This window comes from Peromyscus californicus, unplaced genomic scaffold (genome assembly GCF_007827085.1).
Source record: "Peromyscus californicus insignis strain IS unplaced genomic scaffold, ASM782708v3 Scaffold_7__1_contigs__length_154581171, whole genome shotgun sequence".
Lineage (NCBI taxonomy): Eukaryota > Metazoa > Chordata > Mammalia > Rodentia > Cricetidae > Peromyscus > Peromyscus californicus.
This window is the reverse complement of record NW_026294595.1, coordinates 16,505,694-16,525,233: the sequence shown is the minus strand read 5'-3', so window position 1 is coordinate 16,525,233 and position 19,540 is coordinate 16,505,694. Positions and strand designations below refer to the sequence as shown.

The 19,540-nt window shown below is 38.2% G+C and overlaps 1 protein-coding gene across 3 annotated transcripts in view; it reads right to left on the bottom strand.

Annotated features, from left to right (window-relative positions):
• The window catches only part of Hnmt (histamine N-methyltransferase), a 30,331-nt gene that overhangs the window by 5,650 nt on the left and 5,141 nt on the right, over positions 1–19,540 (bottom strand). For all 3 annotated transcript variants that reach the window (XM_052724888.1, XM_052724890.1, XM_052724889.1), the window contains exons 4-6: positions 6,130–6,237; positions 4,991–5,118; positions 514–607 (exon numbers count right to left, since the gene is read on the bottom strand). In XM_052724888.1, coding sequence (XP_052580848.1) covers positions 514–607; positions 4,991–5,118; positions 6,130–6,237 — 330 coding nt within the window. The remainder of the gene's footprint in view (positions 1–513; positions 608–4,990; positions 5,119–6,129; positions 6,238–19,540) is intronic.

Genomic DNA, 19,540 nt, shown 5'->3' with positions numbered 1-19,540 from the left:
ATCCATGATGGACTGTAAACTGTGAACCAAATAACCCTTTTTCTCCCCAAGATGGTTTGGTTCAGTGTTGTATCACCGTCAAAGAAAAGTAACCAGAGAAGATGCATACATACAAGGCAAAGAATTTCCTTCTTTTTTTAAAGGCTCTATTACAGTTTGTTTTCAATTGTGTGTGTGCGTGTGTGCATGTGCACATGCATTAAGCTAGAGTTACAGATAATTGTGAGCTGCCTGAAGTAGGTGCTAGAAACCAAATTCCAGTCCTTTTAACCATGAGCCTTCTCTCTAACCCCTGTAAGGACATTTTTCTGAACAGATAGAAGCAAAATGATTTTGGTTCCACTAGGTTCTCTAAATTGAGCAGTGTTGTGAATCACATTTCTACTGGTCTAAAAATTAATTTTAAATGAACTTCATAACAAACACAAAATATAATAACTTTATCTAAACAGATGAGTCCATGTATATGTTCACAGTTGCTATTTTAAACCCCAGCTGACTGAAGTTGCTTACCTGACACAAGAATAATGAGAATCTTAGCATTGGCAGCTAAGAGACCATGGAAGAATCTCAGGGTAGCTGGAATATCCTTTACGTAATACAGCATCTAGGTGGGAGGGAAAAAAGAAATGAGATGCTTCTCTATGTTGTTTTGGACTACATAGTTTGTATGTTTGCATGTGTGGAAGTTTTGGTTTTTCACATTGAGTGAATCATTATCAGGAAAAGTCTTTAAATGTTTAAAGGTTAAAGATGTTGGAGAGTTAGAAGAAGAAGACATTTGGGGAAGGGCAAATATGCCATCTGCCTACCCACAGGTAAACAGCTCTTGTTGCCTTTCTCCCCCCAGTCCTGGGGGTGGAACCCAGGGCCTGGCATCTGCTAGGCATGCGCTTTACCACTGAGCTTCACCCTCAGTCCTAGAGCAAAATACCTTTAAAGTTACTTTCCTCTTTCCATAACATGGACCATATACATCTGTATGTTTAAACTTTGTTCTGTAAGTGGAAAAGAATACCGGGCCTATTCTCATTTTGTGAGTTTCAGCACTTACAAGAGAAAACGGTGTTAGCAAAATAAAAGCAAACCCCATTTCCTGGAATATTACTTTAAAATCCAGCCTTTTGACAAGATTCTCCACAATCTCACATATACATTTTCTTTTTTTTTTAAATCACACACACACACACACACACACACACACACACACACACACACACACAAGTGGCAGGCTATTAAATGGACAGATTCTCTAGGACAGTGGAAATATAAAGTTATATTTTTTGTCACAGAGTATCAGAGATTTGTCAACCCAGTTTTAATAATTCTAAGCCAATTCCTAGTCAAGTGCAGGCTGTTTTAGCTAATACAAAGTTTAATGATGTGTATCCTTTAAGCCACTACAGAATCTACCCAACAGATACTTTTTATATCTCACACTTATCTCTCTTGGACAAGAATTCAATTTTCCATAATGGAATTCTGCTGTGGCTATTGCTCTGTATAAATAAAATGCTGATTGGCCAGTAGCCAGGCAGGAAGTATAGGCGGAAAAAGCAGACAAGAGAATTCTGGGAACAGGAAGGCTGAATCAGAGAGATGCATGAGAAGCAACATGTTAAGATACTGGTAATCCAAGAGCTACGTGGCAACTTATAGATTAATAGAAATGGGTTAATTTAAGATATAAGAACAGTTAGCAAGAAGTCTGCCACGGCCATACAGTTTGTAAGCAATTTAAGTCTCTGTGTGTTTACTTGGTTGGGTCTGAGTGGCTGTGGGACTGGCGGGTGAGAGAGATTTGTCCTGACCGTGGGCCAGGCAGGAAAACTCTAGCTACAGAATTCACTGCAAAAAGGTCAAATAATTTAGCTATGACTTTTCCCACATGAATGAATGAAATAAAATGTCCCTGCCTTAGTCTTCTATGATAGTCAAACTTATAGTCACGTTAAGTTTTCTAGGTATACATAGATATAATTCAGTTAAGTAGGTAATCTTCAAACACTTCAGAGACCTACAGAATATGACATTTAAAATATTTTTAAAACTTTAGACTTTCTGGACAGTAGGACATGTCTGCTCCTCATAGCACCGATTTACTTCAGAAAAGAAGATGGGCATCAAAGACACAAAGAAAACAAATGCAGAAGTTCTAAGAGAAATATATAAATCTCTCAGGCCATAGCATTGTATACTAGGGAGAAGAGTAGGTTAGAAGGCAGAAGAAGAGGAAATGGTTTTTGATAAGCATCAAGAAGGGGACACAGGTACAAGGTACACAGGTACTGGGGTTGTAAATTTAGAGGGTATAGTGGTTTAGATAAGAATGGCCCCCACAGACTGATGTGTTTGAATGCTTAGGGAGTGACACTATTTGTTCCAGTAGATATGGTCTTTTTGGTGGAAGTATGTCACTGGGGTGTGGACTTTGAGGTTTCAAAAGCCCATGCCAGGCCAAGTGTTTCTTTTTCTGCTTCCTGAGGATTCGGATGTAGAACTGTCAAACTATTCCTCCACTACCATGCCTGCTTGCATGCCACCATGCTTCCCTCCATGATGATAATGGACTAAACCTCTGAAATTGTAAGCTAGCCCCAATAAAATGCTTCCCTTTATAGTTGTGATGGTCATGGTGTCTGTTCACAGCAATAGAACACTGACTAAGATACCAGGGAATTGGGTATTGCTGACATTACCATTGTGACAGGCCTAATCATGTTGCTTGTTAGAAGAATGTGGATTTGGGGACTTTGGATTAGGAATGCAATTGAATGCTTTGGCATGGCTTAATGGGCCAAACTAGCAGAAGCATGGAAGACAGTGGTACTGAGAGTAATGTAGATTATGACAGCTCAGTTCAAGAGGCTTCAGAGGAGAATAATAATAATAAGTGGCCAAGAGACTATTCTTGTGATATTTTGATGAAGAATGTGACTATTTCCTGCACATGTCCAAAAAATCTGACCAAGGCTAAATTGAAGAATTTTAGATTAGCAGCATTGGCAGAGGCAATTTCAAGACAACCTGGTATTGATTGTGTTGCTTGGTTATAAATGGCCATTATTAGGCAGATCTATAATGAAAAGGTGCAAGTTAAGCAAGGAAAAATACAAAATGTAGAGTTTTAAGAGAAAAGGAGTACCTCAAAGTATAAGGAAGGTAAGGCCAGTGGTCAAGGAGTTTAAAAAGTTTAAAGAAAAGCCTGATTCTAATAAATAAAGGGAGTGATGACCTCAGGGCATGACCTCACCCAGCTTGGCTTCCAACTTGTGAAAAGGAATTAGATAAAAGCTTAGGCAGTGAAGGGAACCATCAAAACAGAAATCGTGTGTGTGTGTTTATGTGTGTGTGTGTGTGTGTGTGTGTGTGTGTGTATATATACACACACACACACACACACACACACAAGAGAGCCATGTTCCAGGCCCCGCAAGCAGCAGAACTTGGCAGCTTTGGCCATATTGTTCTGGCTTTAGAGTCAAGGATACAAGAAAGAGGTTATGGAATCTCCCTCCATGACTAAGGAAAGCCACTGAGGGCAGGCATATGTCAGGGGTATCTCTACATGGAGGCTCAGAGAGGCCATTGCATTAAGCTGTGATGGTTAAGAATCCTGGATTGCCTTGAAGACCCCTCGATGATCGAGATAGCAGAGGCATTCTATTCCTGCTGAGTAGAGCTGATAAATGGGTATGGAATCAGCCCAAGAGAGAGAAGTGTGTTGTAGTCAACAAAGCTGTAAGGAGTTGGATATCTGAAGAGTGCCTTAACATCAGACATGAAGAGGCAGAGTTTGGAGTTTTTCCTGGTGGGTTTTTATCTTGCTTTGGTCCATTATTTCTTCACTATGCCCCTTTCCTTCCTTTTGGGGTCATAATGTATATTCTATGCCATTGTATGTTGGAAGATCTGCTCTTATATTTTGATTTTACACAGTTACAGTTAAGAGATTTTGAGTCTCAGAAGAGGTTTTTGAACATTGAACTTTTACACAGTATTGGGACTGTTACAGACTATGAGGATTATTGAAGTTGAAGTGAATACATTCTGCATCATGATATGACTACCAGTCTATGAGGGCCAGGGAGTGGAATGTGTTGGTTTGAATAAGAACAGTCCCCATAGACTCATATATTTGAACACTTCCCTTTATAAAAGTTGCAATGGTCATGGTCTTTTCACAGCAATAAAGCACTGACTAAAGCAGAAGGTAAAAGATTAATTTTCAGGGGCCTTTTTCCTTAAAAAGTATGAAGTAAAGTGATCAATTAGGAGTGACTGGTCAGAGGCAGGTTGTAGGAGGAGTAAGGAGAGGAAAGCTAGGAAACAGTTAGATGAAAAACACATCAAGAGAGAAAAAGCATACAATTTCTGAACATGCTAAATGTCTCCTGACAGATAAAAGATTTGTTTTCTAAGGAAGTAGAGGTTCAGGATGCTTAAATATGTTGACTTTAGACTCAACTTTTTCTTTGGCTTCTTATCATGGTATTCCTTTGAAGTAACTGTGATTATGGACTACAAGAAGAAAGAGTTTTGTTGTTAATTAAGTGCTCTACACAAAATAAAACCATTGCCACATACTAACCAGCTTCCAATACTGATACACTCTTTACTATCCAGAAAGTTCAGTAATGCCTAGGATTGATACCTCATGCCATGTACTCAATAATCTTTGCTTATTGGTCCATTGCTGTTGAATCATGGAAATAAAGTCCTCCTAAATGACTGGCTAATACAAGTAACATACTGTTGATCTAATATTATAAAACACATTCCTTCTATTATATACATACCATCGAAGATGCCTACTTTTATATGTCAAAGGGAGTTTCTGTATTAACCAACACCTTTTCAAGGCAGAAAGTGTTTACTTATAAAACTAGAAACCAAAAGATTTAATTTTAAAACATTAAAATAATATATATTCTTCATACAAACTTGTGGAAAACACCTCTTTGGCAGCATGTTATAGGGCTATTCTTACCTGAATCATGTGAATAAAGTCCCACTTTTGAGGTTCTTCTTCCAGCACTCGTTTCTGATATTCAGATGATGTCTCCTTGTGCCAAGCAAACTTTATGTTCTCCAGGTTTGATGTCTTGGCTACAAGCTCTAAAATACCCAGAAAAGGTGGCCTATAATCAATTTTAATTTAATTATATATGGACCCCATTTTCATATAGAATTTTAATGCAATAAATGTTATAGGACCGTGATGGCTCATCTTGGTTGTCAACTTGACTACGTCTGGAATCAACTAACACCCAATAAGCTGTGGAGGGTTTTGAAAATCAGCCCTAAATCCAAAACATTTGAGGTCAGAAGACATGCCCTAAGTCTGGGCCATACATTCTAGTGGCAGTCCATATGGATGTGAAAAAGGAAGATTTTCGCTTTTTGCCTGCCTGCCTTCACTCTCGCTGGCAAGTAGTACATCTATCCTGCTGCTGAGGCATTCTTTTACTTTTATAACTTTGTGAGAACTATAATGTATTTCTTTGGGATTCCAACACAGACTTTTGACCAGCTGAGTCATTCAGCCTTGTGGACTGAACAACTACTGGATTCTTGTTCTTTGCATCCAGAGGAAGCCATTGTTGAACTAGCAAGACCACAGCCTCTAAGTCACTCTTCTACACCCCATTTTAATAGATAGAGAATAGGCCTATCACTTCTGTTCTACTAGACAACCCTAATACAAGGACTTAAAAAAATAAAAGGCATATATTTTTCTTTACTATGTGGCTCAGGAAATCAGGTTTGTCTAGACATTTTTTTTTGTACTTGACAAAATTGGAGGAGAAAGGAAAAAACTAAGAAGTAAATTTGAGAATATAGTTAAATATAGGTTATATTCTCAGTATAAATATTAAATCAAGTGCAGAATTTTATGAATAGAAATTTATATAAAACAGATTAATGAATGAAGTCAATAAAGGAATTCAAGTATTCACTGTTAGTAATTTCAGGTGTTCATTTCTGCCTGCCAAGAATTAACTAGGTTTTTCTCCAAATAAAATTACCAAATGCATAGTCATCAGTGTGCTATTAACCATTTGAGGCCCACAAAAGAAACAAACAAAATGAGAAGATAAGCCTCTGGAGATAGAATTTAGCACATACCTTTGTACTTGACAATTTGCTCAGCACTTGGCTCAACAACTTCATTGTTGATACATATTCCTGGGTATTGAGCCTGGACTTTGGAGAGAATCTGAAGGTCAATTTCACCTAGAAGGTAAATAAATAGAGCAGGTTATACTGAATGTAGTAATTAAGAACAACTTGGACTGATTTACTTTCTGACTTACATTTAAAAAGATTTGCAAAAAGATTAACACTCAACTGTTGCATTACCTAAATATCTACGATGTACGAACACTATATTTAAATTAGAAATAGTAATTTGATATGAGGAGGGGATACAAATAAAATTCATTTATTAGTTATTTCATTTACATAATCTTCATTTATATATCTATTAATATTCTTTGAGTTACAAAGTTGTCACGGACCATAGGAGGCAATCAATAAGTTTTGTAGTGGTCAAGTATAATTTTAATTACCTGTAAGTTGGAAGACATATTTAAGCCAAAGTTATTAAAATATGAGGAAAACACAACTTAGAACTGATAACTAATTTAGTCCAGAAGAACACTTAAAAAAGATTTACAGTAAAAAGCTAAGTGATGTACATAGAGAATACAAAAATATCTCAGCAATTTCTCTTCATGTGCTTCTTTTTCAGCAAAATGAAAAGAGAAGTTCAAATCTTCCCTTGTACTGTAGCTTAGTCTGAAGTGTTTTGTGGGGCGAGAGAGATGGTGCAGCCCTTAAGATCCTTTGCAGCAATTGCAGAGGATCAGAATTTGATTGTCGATATCCACATGATGGCTCATGACCATCTGTAACTCTACTTCCAGATGTACCTTTTCCCTCTTCTGGCCTTCACAGCCACCAGGCATGCATGTGTGCACATACATTCATACAAAACACTCAAACACACAAAAACTAGTGTTTCATCATGAGCATTATCATGGAGCCTTCACCTAGGCTGTTTATCGCCTCCAGTCACTATGCTTTACAACTTCCTTATTGACCTTCCCTGGCTTGTCAAATGTTTTCTTAATAAACAAATCTTTGCTTTCTCTTTTCGGTTCAACTAGCATGGCCCTTGTTCTGATTGAAACCATCCGATTCCAAGAACAGAGCAATAACATCTAAAAGAAAGGACTCTCACTCCATGCCACCACTGTAGGCTCAGATGGAAGCCAATCTGTGGGCTCTGTTGGTATGACTCAGTTTCTTCCCCTTCCCCCAATGCTCAAGCTCATGCAGGAACTGCATCTGTGAGTACTCATGCTGAGGCCAACCCAAGACCCTTATTTCATAGCACTGCTGCCGCCTCTATTCTGCCTCTCAAGGCTAATGTAGAATCTATTTCTGTAAGGTCTCTTGGCCAGGCCCTGGCAGGATCCATATCCAAATGATACCCTGTTGATTCTGACCCAGGTCCAGCTGCTCTTTAAACCCTGAGTGCTGCCCTGCAAGCCTCACATCCAGCCAGAAGCCATGTTCTTCCATGCTTTTCCAGGGAGCCCTGGCCCCTTTCTGTGAGCTAGGAACTGCCCTAGGGGACTTTGCTAGACTTCAACCAAGCAATCTTACCTTAAGACTCCTGTATAACATTAGTTGCTAGTTAATTGGAATCACCCCCAGGATCTCCAATCAATAATCAACACTGAGTAGCTGAAGGACTGACCTGATCACTCCTCCTACCTGAACTGAAATCAACCAAGTATCTCCAGCCAAAACAAGCAGGTCAAAATCTCCTATCAGACCTGCAACCAATGAAATAAATCCACATGCCCCAGTTCCACACAAAAACACAAACAACAGGAAAGATCAATAAAATACAGCCCCCTTAAAGACCAATGGTTGTGTAGAAATATTCAACGGGAATGACCTAGAAGAGTTTCCAAACACAAAATTTAAAAGAACAATCGTAAACATCATTAAAGAATTCAAGGAGAAGACACAAGCAAACACGTGGGTGAACGTAAAGAGGACAGAAATAAACTTTAATTGAAGTTCTAGAAAATACAAATTGCTGGATGAAATTACAAAGACAATACAGGATTTGAAAGTGGAGTGCGAAATGGAATGAGATCTACATGAACAGCCTGGACATGAGTGGGGGTACTGACCTACTCTGGTGATGGGATGGCCAAACACCCTAATTGTTGTGCTAGAAACCTCATCCAACTACTGAGGGATCTGGATGCAGAGATCCATGACTAGGCCCCGGGTGGATCTCTGGGAGTCCAATTAGCAAGAATGAGGAGGGTTTATATGAGCGAGAATTGTTGAGACCAAGGTTGGATAAAGCACAGGGACAAATAGCCAAATGAATGGAAACACATGAACTATGAACCAATGGCTGAGGGGTCCCCACTAGATCAGGCCCTCTGAATGGATGAGACAGTTGATTGGCTTGATCTGTTTGGGAGGCACCCAGGCAGTGGGACCAGATCTTGTGCTCATTGCATGAGTTGGCTGTTTGAAACCTGGGGCCTATGCAGGATTGTTTGGCTCAGCCTGGGAGGAGGGGACTAGACCTACCTGGACTGAGTCTACCAGGTTGACCTCAGTCTGTGGGGAAGGCTTTGCCCTGGAGGAGATGGGAATGGGGGGGGGGGGGGTTGGGGGGAAGGTGAGGGGGACGGGAGGGGGGGAGAACAAGGGAATCCGTGGCTGATATGTAGAACTGAATTGTATTGCAAAATAAATTAATAAAAAAAAAAAGAAAGTGGAGTGCAATAAAAAGGCAGAAATATTGAAGAAAATTCAAGCTGAAATGAAGACAGAATTGAAAAATTCAAAGATCCAATTAGAAAAATTAAGGGTGAACCTTTACTGTGGAATGGATCAAGTAGAACACAAAATAATAGAACTGGATGATGAAGTAGACAGATTGAATCAGTTAATAAAAGAAAATGATACATTTTTTAAAATACAGGAAAGGAATATTTGGGACATCATACAAAGTTAAAATTTATTTACTATAGGCAGATTATGAAAAGAGAGCCAGGTCAGTAGGATAGACCAGATTTTCATCAGCACAAAAGAAAACTTCCTTAAATTAAGGAAAGACAGAGCCATGGGGAGGCAGGATGCACATAAAGCACTAAGTAGACAGCACAAATAGAAAAAAGTCTCCCAATGTTGTATTTTAGTAAAGCACTAAACATGTAAAGAAATGTTATCAAAAGCTGCTGGAGAAAAGTCAGGACTCACATTAAAGGAAAATCCATCAGAATAACAGCTGACTCTTCAATGGAAACTCTAAAAGCCAGATGAGCCTGGAGTATTGTACTTAAAGTTCTAAAAAGCCTCAGATGTCAAGCAGAGAATTTTATCAAGCAAAGCTATGATATTTGAAGGAAAACGAAAAACATTCCATGTTGCGTTATAAATAGGCTAAAGGAATTCATGTTCACCAAACCAGTCCAACAGAGACCAGTGTAAGTGATGCTTTAGACTGAAGAGACAAATAAGCAAAGCCAAGAAACCATAAAAAAAATTAATGAGGCTATAATTACCGAAACACAAAATGGGATTAATACAAACAGCAAAAAAGTACAATGAAATGACAACATTCAATACATACCTTTCAATAATAACTTTAACTTCTAGTGGCTTCAACTCCCCAATTGCAAGATACAATTTAGTTAGACAGATTAAGAAAAATTCAACTATTTATTTTCTACAAGAAATTCACACAACTCAAGGCACTGCCTTAGAGTGAAAGAATAGAAAAAAATGTACTCCAAGGAAACAAGCAGGTATCACTATTCTAGTAGCTGACAAAAAATAGACTTCAAACAAAATTAATCAGAAGAGATAAAAAATAATTATTTTAGCCGGGCGGTGGTGGCGCACGCCTTTAATCCCAGCACTCGGGAGGCAGAGCCAGGCGGATCTCTGTGAGTTCGAGGCCAGCCTGGTCTCCAAAGCGAGTTCCAGGAAAGGCGCAAAGCTACACAGAGAAACCCTGTCTCGAAAAACCAAAAAAATAAAAATAAAAATAAAAAAATAATTATTTTGACCAAGGGAATAATTAAATAAGGAGACATTACAATCCTAATCATACATGCATCAAACTCTGGCTCATCCCATAGCACAAGAAGCTACTGCTGACTTGAAGACACAGATAACTTGTTATAATAGACAGGTCATCTGAAGAAAAAGTAAACAGTGGAACATCAGAACTAAATGATATCATATATCCAATCAATCTAACAGATATTAGTAGACTGACTATTCCATCCAAACATCAGAGAATATTTTCATGCAGTAGCTCTGGAACTAAAATAGACTACATTCTAGAACACAAATCAAGTCTCAACAAATACAGTGAAACTGAAGTAATTCTGTGTCTCCTGTCTGACCTCAGTACAATAAGGCTTGAAATCAACAGCAAAAGAATTTCTAGAAATTACAAAATTCATGGAGATTAAATAATATACTACCAAATGATGAAAGGGTCAAGTAAAAATCAAGAAAGAAACAAAAAATTCCTGGTAATAAATGAAGTGAAAGCACAACACAACAAAACTTATGGGACATATTAAATTCAGCCTTAAGAGGAAGACCTATAGCTCTAAAGAATCAGAATGATTCTAAAGAACCTACACAAAAGAATCAGAAAGAACACAGATATATGACTGATGCAAATCAAGAGTTTGCAAAGACAAGAACCAAATCCAAACTCAGTAGATGGGAAGAAGTAATAAAAAAGCAGGGCAGAAATTAACGAAATAGAAAGAAACAAAACAGCAACACAAAGAAGCCATGAATCCAAGAGCTGCTTCTTTGAGAAGGTGAAGAAGACTGGCAGACCCTTGGCCGAAACAAGCAAGAGAAAGAAAGAAAACAACTGAGACTCTGAGAAGAACAAAGGAACACGCAAGAAACACAATCGGTTTATCATAAGGGGATACTTTCCAAATCTATGCTCTTGGGCTAGAGAGACCGCTCATAGGGAGCAGAAGATCAAACAGACTTGAATTATCAAACAACTGAGAAATTCACAGCACACTCAGGGGTAAATAAAAGACACATGGGAGCTGTGGAGTTGTTCTAGGAGGAAGGCAATGCAGGCCCCAGTCAGTGTTTCCACTCACATGCAAATATTACTAGTCCTTACTGGGGAAGGGGCTATGTAGGCAACTTATTTTTGACATCCAGAGACTTCAGACATATAAACACCTAAAGTTGTTTGTATGTACTAAAGCCTTAACAAGAAATGGTATTAAATATCTTCATTACAAAAAAAAAAGTCTACACATTTTCCTGTGAAAAATGTAGAAATAATAAATGGCTGTGTTTGAATATATCAAACTTCTAGTCTTCCCTTTCTCCTTTGTGACTAGCAGAGCCAATGAATAATTCTGGAGTCTGGGCATGTTATGATGATTTTAAACTGAGTTTCTCTGTTATTCATTTTGTTGAAGTTAAGCAGTTAGGGAAATCTAAAGATGGGTCAGCATAAACCAATGTATTTTCAAATCACTGTGCTTACAAAGATTTAATTAGAACCAGTGGTAACTTCAGGTTGCTATCATTACAGTTCCACACCCCTCCCTTACCTATAAATTAGAACATTTCTGCAAATGTTTACATTATTTTTTACTTAAGTTCATTATTTTTAAAAATTAACATTGATGGCTAATTTTATATACCAACTCTTCCAGGGCATGAAGTGCCCAGAAATTTAGTTAAACAGTATTGTAGACATATATTTAAGGGTGTTTCTGGATTAGAGTAATAGTTGAATCAATAAATTAGGTAAAGAAGGGGCTGGAGAGATGGTTCAGAGGTTAAGAACACTGGTTGCTCTACCAGGGGTTCTGCGTTCAATTCCCAGCAACCATATGATGGCTCACAACCATCTCTAATGAGATCTGGTGTCCTCTTCTGGTCTACAAGCAGACATGCAGGCAGAACACTATATACATACTAAGTAAACAACTCTTAAAAAATAGGTAAAACATATTGAAAACCAAAATAGAAAACTCTGAACTAAGACACTGGATTTTTTGAGCTCTAAATTTTAGTCTGATATTCTGTGATGATCAATATATAGAATTTAAGCCATTTGGCAAATCCAGCTGTGTGATTCTTCTTGAGACTCCAGACAGCCAGCATTTGCACTGGGAGCTGGAATCACAAACTTCCTGTGTCTCTAGCCTACAGACCACAGACCCTTGGGTTTCTCAGTCATTGCCATCATCATGTGAATGTACCTGTTATTAGTTTACATATGTATCCTTGTAATTCTGTTTCTAGAACACCTCCACTATTATACCTTTATAGTATCACTGTCCTATAAAAAAATGAAGTTTTAGTAAAATGGGTTCAAATTGATTATGGTTCTTTTTTCTATTCCTATGACTATCCTAAGGCAGGTAGAACCAAGTATGGAACTACTAACATTAACAAGTTAGTATTCAGTTTAATGACATTATCTACATCTCTATATTAATGATCTTTTTAACATTAGAATTGCTAAAGGTAACTGAGCTCAAAGAGAAGAAAAATTCCCCCACGCTACTTTGTTGTTGTTGTTTTCCTAATGGTAGGTTATGAATTATTTTCTGTTAGAAACAGTTCTAGGAATCTACAAACAAAGCTTGCAGTTAGTTTTTGCCTATATACTTGCCATACAACAGCATTATTGTTCCCAGCCTTGGAAGCTCAAAACTACTTTCTTCCTTTGTTTCTCTCATTTCTTTACAAATCAATTGTTCTGGCCAGGCGGTGGTGGCACATGCCTTTAGTCCCAGCACTCGGGAGGTAGAGGCAGGTGGATCTCTGTGAGTTCGAGGCCAGCCTGGTCTACAGAGCGAGATCCAGGACAGCACCAAAGCTACACAGAAAAACCCTGTGTCGAAAAAATAAAAAAGAAAGAAAGAAAGAAATTTCTTTATACACAGGAGTATCGAGCCACTACTTTGAGTTACTTCTCATGGAGGTTTCTTACATGATGAACACTGCATCAATAAATATTAACATGTATTTCTCTTATTAATCTGTCTTTCTGTACGAGGGTCCATACAGCTAAGAACTCAAGAGAGGTAAAGGAAGGCAATATTTACATTCCCCACAATGCACTATCAGATAAAATACACAACAGGGTTTTGAAAAATGTAAGGATTGCCAATGGGGCACTTCTAACACATAAGTGCAATATATTATTACAACACCTTATGGAATTCTCCAGGGCAAACGATGAAAGTACAAAGGTTAAACCATAACTAATAAGGAAGCAAGAGTACATGCAGAGGGGTGTGCAGGGAACACTATGGAAGAGATAACCCTTGGCACAGTCTATGTGCTTAATGTTAGCTCTCTGCTGGTTTTTAAATCATTACCCTAGAATTTTAACATTATTTGGAATAACTGGTAGGTGTCTGCATGATGTTTATGGCTGAGATTCCCTTTAATAAATAGAATTACTAAAGGCAATTAAGACTGTAATGAAAATTAGATCTGAGTTTGTATTTCAGCTCTCAACTCTGCCACCTTCTACCAGATGATAAATATCTTAAACCCTTTAAGATCACAGGCATCTGAACATGAGCTTCTTCAGTTTTAAATGAAGCCCCCAAGAGATGCTAGGAAAATAAAACATAGTAACACCTGGAAAGTGTCAAGCAACGTTCTCACAAGATAACAAACCTATAATAGCTCTCCTAAACGTAAAGTGCATAGATAACTACTACAGCATATAAAGAATGAGGAAACATTTAAAAATGTCTTGGTTACTAGTCAGGTGTAATGGTGTAAATTTGTAACCTGAGCACTACGGATGCTGTGGGATATCTTTCTGTATGCTGTGAATATGTGTTGCTCTGATTGGTTGATACATAAAGCTGCATTGGCCTATGGCAAGGCAGCTTAGAGGCGGGTGGGAAATCCAAGCAGACACATGGAGAGAGGAAAGAAGACAAGAGAGAGGCACCAGCTGCTGCCGCAGATTGGAAGGAGAAGCAAGATACCAGCAAACCAGTAACGCCACAGCCACATGGCAAAACATTAATAGAAATGGGTTAATTTAAGATGAAAGAGCTAGCTAGCAAGAAGCCTGCCATAGGCCATACAGTTTGTAAACAGTATTAAGCCTCTGAATGATTATTTTATATGCGGCTGTGGGACTGCAGGGGTGCACAGAACCACGGGGCCGAGCGGGACCAGAGAAACCTTCTGGCTACACTAAGGATGCTGGGGCAGCAGGATCATGAGTTCAAGTCCAGACTGAAGTACACAATGACACCTCATCTAAAACAAAACAAACAAAAAAACCAAAACAACGAATATATTGACAGATTTGGAAAGCTGCCTGGCCGTAACAAGTTCACACACCTGTTTGCTCATCTTCTGTCCTTAGGTTTCATATCTCCTAATCTCCGAATATAGGCCTACTATAGTCTAATACAGTCTATGCTAAAGAATTACTATAAATATTACAATATATGGAGATAAGTTTTCATTTTTCATGATATGTAATAGTTATTGAATAAATTGAGGCTATTATATATTCAATAATTTAACATTTTCAAGATATATTTGTTTACTTTTATTTATGTGGACACATATTTATATATGTGTCTGTGTGTACCATGTGTATGCAAGTGCCCACAGAGGCCACTGGATCCCTTGGAGTTGGAGTTACACGATGTTATAAGCCCCCTGACATGGCAACATGGAACCAAATGCCAGTCCTTTGCAAGAACAGGACACTACTTGGATCTCTCAACCCCTGAGCCATCTCTGGGCTTTCAATTTCTGAGAACAAATACTTTGCAGGTTTTCCAATGGGAACTATCTGAAGACAGCAATAAGCACATTCAACTTAATTTTTCTTGCTCTCTCATCCCCAAATTCTCTGTTTTCCATCACTCTCAATTTATTGATCCTGATAATTAAACATTAACCTTTGTTTCTTGCCATCTCCTAGCAAAGGAAGTTATGTAAGTAATAAATTGACATCACAAAGGATTTATCAATAAACTTGCTTAAAAAATTAAGTTAGACAAAAGTAAAATTTAGCTAAAAAGAGCATGCCTCCACCAGGCAGTTTAAGAGGTCACAATCTTGTCTGAGAGCCACTAATTAGGTCCTGTGCCTCTCTTATCAGAAAAAGAGTAATTACACCAGCCAGGCATGATGACCCTGGGTAACAGTCACTCAGGAAAAGCAGCCATGGTCTGTCTAAATAATAATGTAATACCAGTATTATTACATTGTAAATCTACCCATTTATTCAAACAACCAACCTTTGGAGCTTCTGTCTCTGTAAACCAATTGCCCAAAGAGTAACTTAGCACCGTGAACCTGTACAAAAAGCAGTTTTTCTGTTCAGGGCTGGCCCCCTTTTGTTGCATTAGCCAGAACAGGTCACAGGCATAATCCCACAACTACACTGCTTTCTAAGACAGCAGACACATCAGTCCATTTAGCCCCCACTCTAATTACATTTGTTCTACTGCTATCCTAACTTAACAGACACACCTGCCCACTTGCTTACCTAACAGCTGGAACCAATAAACTTCTGTGTTCTCTTAACGTTTTATTTGAGAAGGAAGTTGAAATTAAGAACCTGCTGGGATCATATTTTCTCTTTTTCAACTTTTTAAGAAATGTATTTATTTTTATTTCATATGCATTGGTGTTTTGTCTTCATGTATGTCTGTGTGAAGGTGTCAGATCCCCTAGAACTGGAGCTACAGACAGCTATGATTGGCCATGTGGGTACTGGGAATTGAACCCAGGTCCTTTGGAAGAGCAGCCAGTGCTCTTAACCACTAAGTCATCTCTCCAGCCCCAAGGATTATATTTTCAAATATTTGGTCACATCTAAATCATTCATTCTCTCTCCTTATCAAGTTAAAATTTTTCACATCCATTTTGTACAATTTGTTGGACCCTGGGCTTTATTCTGTCTAATAATGCTCAAGTCACTTACTTGTAAAGTGAGAGTGAATTAATTTTTTCCTATTTTTTATCCTCTATAGAAATGCTGGTATCGGCGGGGCGGTGGTGGCGCACGCCTTTAACCCCAGAATTCGGGAGGCAGAGGCAGGCGGATCTCTGTGAGTTCGAGGCCAGCCTGGTCTACAGAGTGAGTTCCAGGACAGGTGCAAAGCTACACAGAGAAGCCCTGTCTCGAAAAACCAAAAAGAAGAACCAAAAAACAAAAAAGAAAGAAATGCTGGTGTCTGTGTATTGCATAACAAAAATTCACCTAACCCAAATGCTCTCAACTGATAACAGTAAAATTATTACCAAAAGCTTATAAGAGGGTTCATACCACCTGTATGTACTGTAATAGGTTAGTGGGAATAAAAATAAAAAGCAGCCGGGCGGTGGTGGTGCACGCCTTTAATCCCAGCACTCGGGAGGCAGAGGCAGGTGGATCTCTGTGAGTTCAAGGCCAGCCTGGTCTCCAAAGTGAGTACCAGGAAAGGCGCAAAGCTACACAGAGAAACCCTGTCTTGAAAAAACCAAAAAAATAAAAATAAAAATAAAAAGCAAAATAGAATTAGATTATTGAATTTAGTACTGTCTAACTCTTGTAATACTTTATGATACTTGAACATAATAACTGAAAAAATAAATCTCACATATGCAAAGTCCATAGCAAGGAAAACATATTGCCATTAACTCCTTTCTGGAACACTTTTCAGGCATAAGTGTTAAATTGGTAGCATTTCCTCTTACCAAAAAGACTATGGATGTCTTGTTTTCCATGTACCACCTAACATAAAACATACAAATTAAATGATAGTAAAGCCCTACCAGGCTTAATTTTAATTTAAGGAAATGTCAATGTTGAAAATGAAGCAAAAAGCAAATTCTATCAGACTTAGAATAAAAATAATGTTATTGCTCAAAAAAAACCAAAGCAATTGCTGAAGTCAGTGTGATATGACTACAGAAACCCTGAAAAAACAACAAAAATTCCTGCTGCTTATTACTTCTGATTAAAGCATATAAACTCCAGCAATACACATAAACAATTGCTCAGTTTGGACTCTGTGAAGGTTACATGGTCTGGGTTTTGCCCATGATTTGTCTTCCTTGTGATTTCCTTTCTGTCTTATTCATACAATACTTGTTTCACACATTTCTCCATCACTAGAACATACAATTTGTAGAGAATAGTGGTAGGGATATGTAAAATTACTTGAAGACTACCTAAAGTTTTCCATCAATTTCCTTTCCTTTGAACTATACAGAACCCTAATAATTGCTTGGATTATGAATAAAAGTGTCATAAGATTTTTTCAAATCTTACATTTTTTTCATAAGGTATAGAAAGTCTATTGTCATAAACACCAGTTTCTAAAATGAAAAGAGTGCATAGGCATACTCTCCTGCTCATATTTCTGAAAATAAAAAGTAAAAAGAACATGAGCACTAAGTGGTATAAAGCAGAGTTGCTAAAATGTCTTCCTGGGAGAGATGAAGCTAAGGTCTATCCCTTCTCCATGAAGATAGTAAGCTTCCTTACAGAGCACAGGTGAGGGATTACTTATAGGGACATGGATACTCCTTCCCCACTGGCCACCACCTGGAAAGCCTCAGCCAGTAGGAATGAGGGGCTTTTCCACAGCCACCCAGATGGAGTCCCCTCTCTAATCTTCCCCTTGGCATATATACAAATATATAGATTATACAAGTGAATATGTAAAATATATACATATTCAAACCCCTCCTCCAGGCCATGTACAGTTGCCAGTCTGTAAGAAGCAGTTGGATACTTGGGGGCAGGTATAAACGGTTAACAAGCCCAGCTAAGGTGACCTTTCGCAAGGGGGCAGAGCTGAATACTCCCAGGTGGCAGTTACTTTGCTCTGACGACAATCACCCATGATCAGTAGCAATTTCACTTATGGAGTTTTTAGTTTGTTTGCTTTGGGTATGTGTTGCTCAATTGTGCTAGGAGAAATGGTATCACTGCTATGAATGGAAAGAACATTTTCACCAGAGGTATGCAGAAAATGAGCTGATGTCGCCTATGCGTCTGAGAATAGAACATGTAGACAGTGAAACCAGAGTCCGGTGAGCTAAGACTGTGGTAAGATCCTGTGAAGTGTACCTTGGAAACTGAGCACAAAGCACAGAACAAGCCCAGTGGCTGTACTTGTGAGAGAGTAGAGTGCAGAGACTGATTCAGAAGTACAATCAAGCTCAAGGATGATATAAACCTCTTAACTGGAGATGGTAAAATACGAGAGGCACTGAGTCACTAAAGCAAGGATATGTGATTCCTCAGTGGATGGTGCTTGTCTTTAGGTTGTCAGCTAAGCATCGCTAGCTGTACTATGAAGATTCAAACGACATGAAATACCATTCATTCATAACAAGACACCTTGTCCAAGCAACTATTAAATGTACTGCTTATTTATTTCATTTGGATAATGAAAGCTAAGTATTAAATTTGAATTTTTCTTCAAGTTCTTATGTTTCTGACCAGTTTCTTAGGAAGAAGGACCCTAAGGAGATTCCATATTCTCTCCAAAATAGAGCCTGGTATCAATACAATGTTCAGCCTCAAACAAAAGGACTCAAAGTATTCTTCCCTTTATTTTGATGAATCCTATTGGCACCTAGGTTGATGTAAAGAATCAGTGTCCAGGCTGAATATTCTTTATAAGATAGCTCATAAAAATGTGAATACATAGCTGGGCATAGTGGTGCACGCCTTTAACCCTAGCACTCACTTGGGAGGCAGAGGCAGACAGATCTGAGTTTCAGGCTAACCTGGTCTACAGAACGAGTTCAGGACAGCCAGGGCTACACAGAGAAACCCTTTCTCAAAAAAAAAAAAAAAAACAAATAACAACAAAAAAAGAAAGTATGTGAATACATTTGTATTAGTTCAATTAACTTTATATTAAAAGACAATTAACTAAACAATGATAGAAATTATTTTTAATTATTGTTGCTTGAAGGGTTTTTCATACTCTCTGAGCACATGTGACACTATGAAGTTAGAGTCCTGCTGCTTGGAGGCTATCTGAAACTCATAAGCAAACACACTGGAAATTATTCTCTTCATTAAGTGCATTAACAGGGCATCCTTCGGGTAATTCATCACCATTTCAATCCTTGCGCTTTTAGTATCAGTAAGTAACAACACAGTATCATAGCTTAAACATTGTCTACAGCATGATTAACAACAGTAACCTTCTTGATTTGTCTTTGCTGGGCTCTCTGCCTGTGTGGTTAAAGATAACAGAGCAAATGGATTTTTACGATTAGCCCTAATTACATTTTAGCACACTGGACTTTATGAAAACTGAACAAATAATGCCCCATAAACTAGCTGTTCTTTTCACTGAAGGCTCTTGATTCCCTTTGTGTTCATATGGGCCACAATCCATCTCATTCATATGGCACTGTACGCTTGCACTTAACAGGCTCAAGGACTAAGTAACAAGTGGCAGTGTAGTTCCCAATTAGT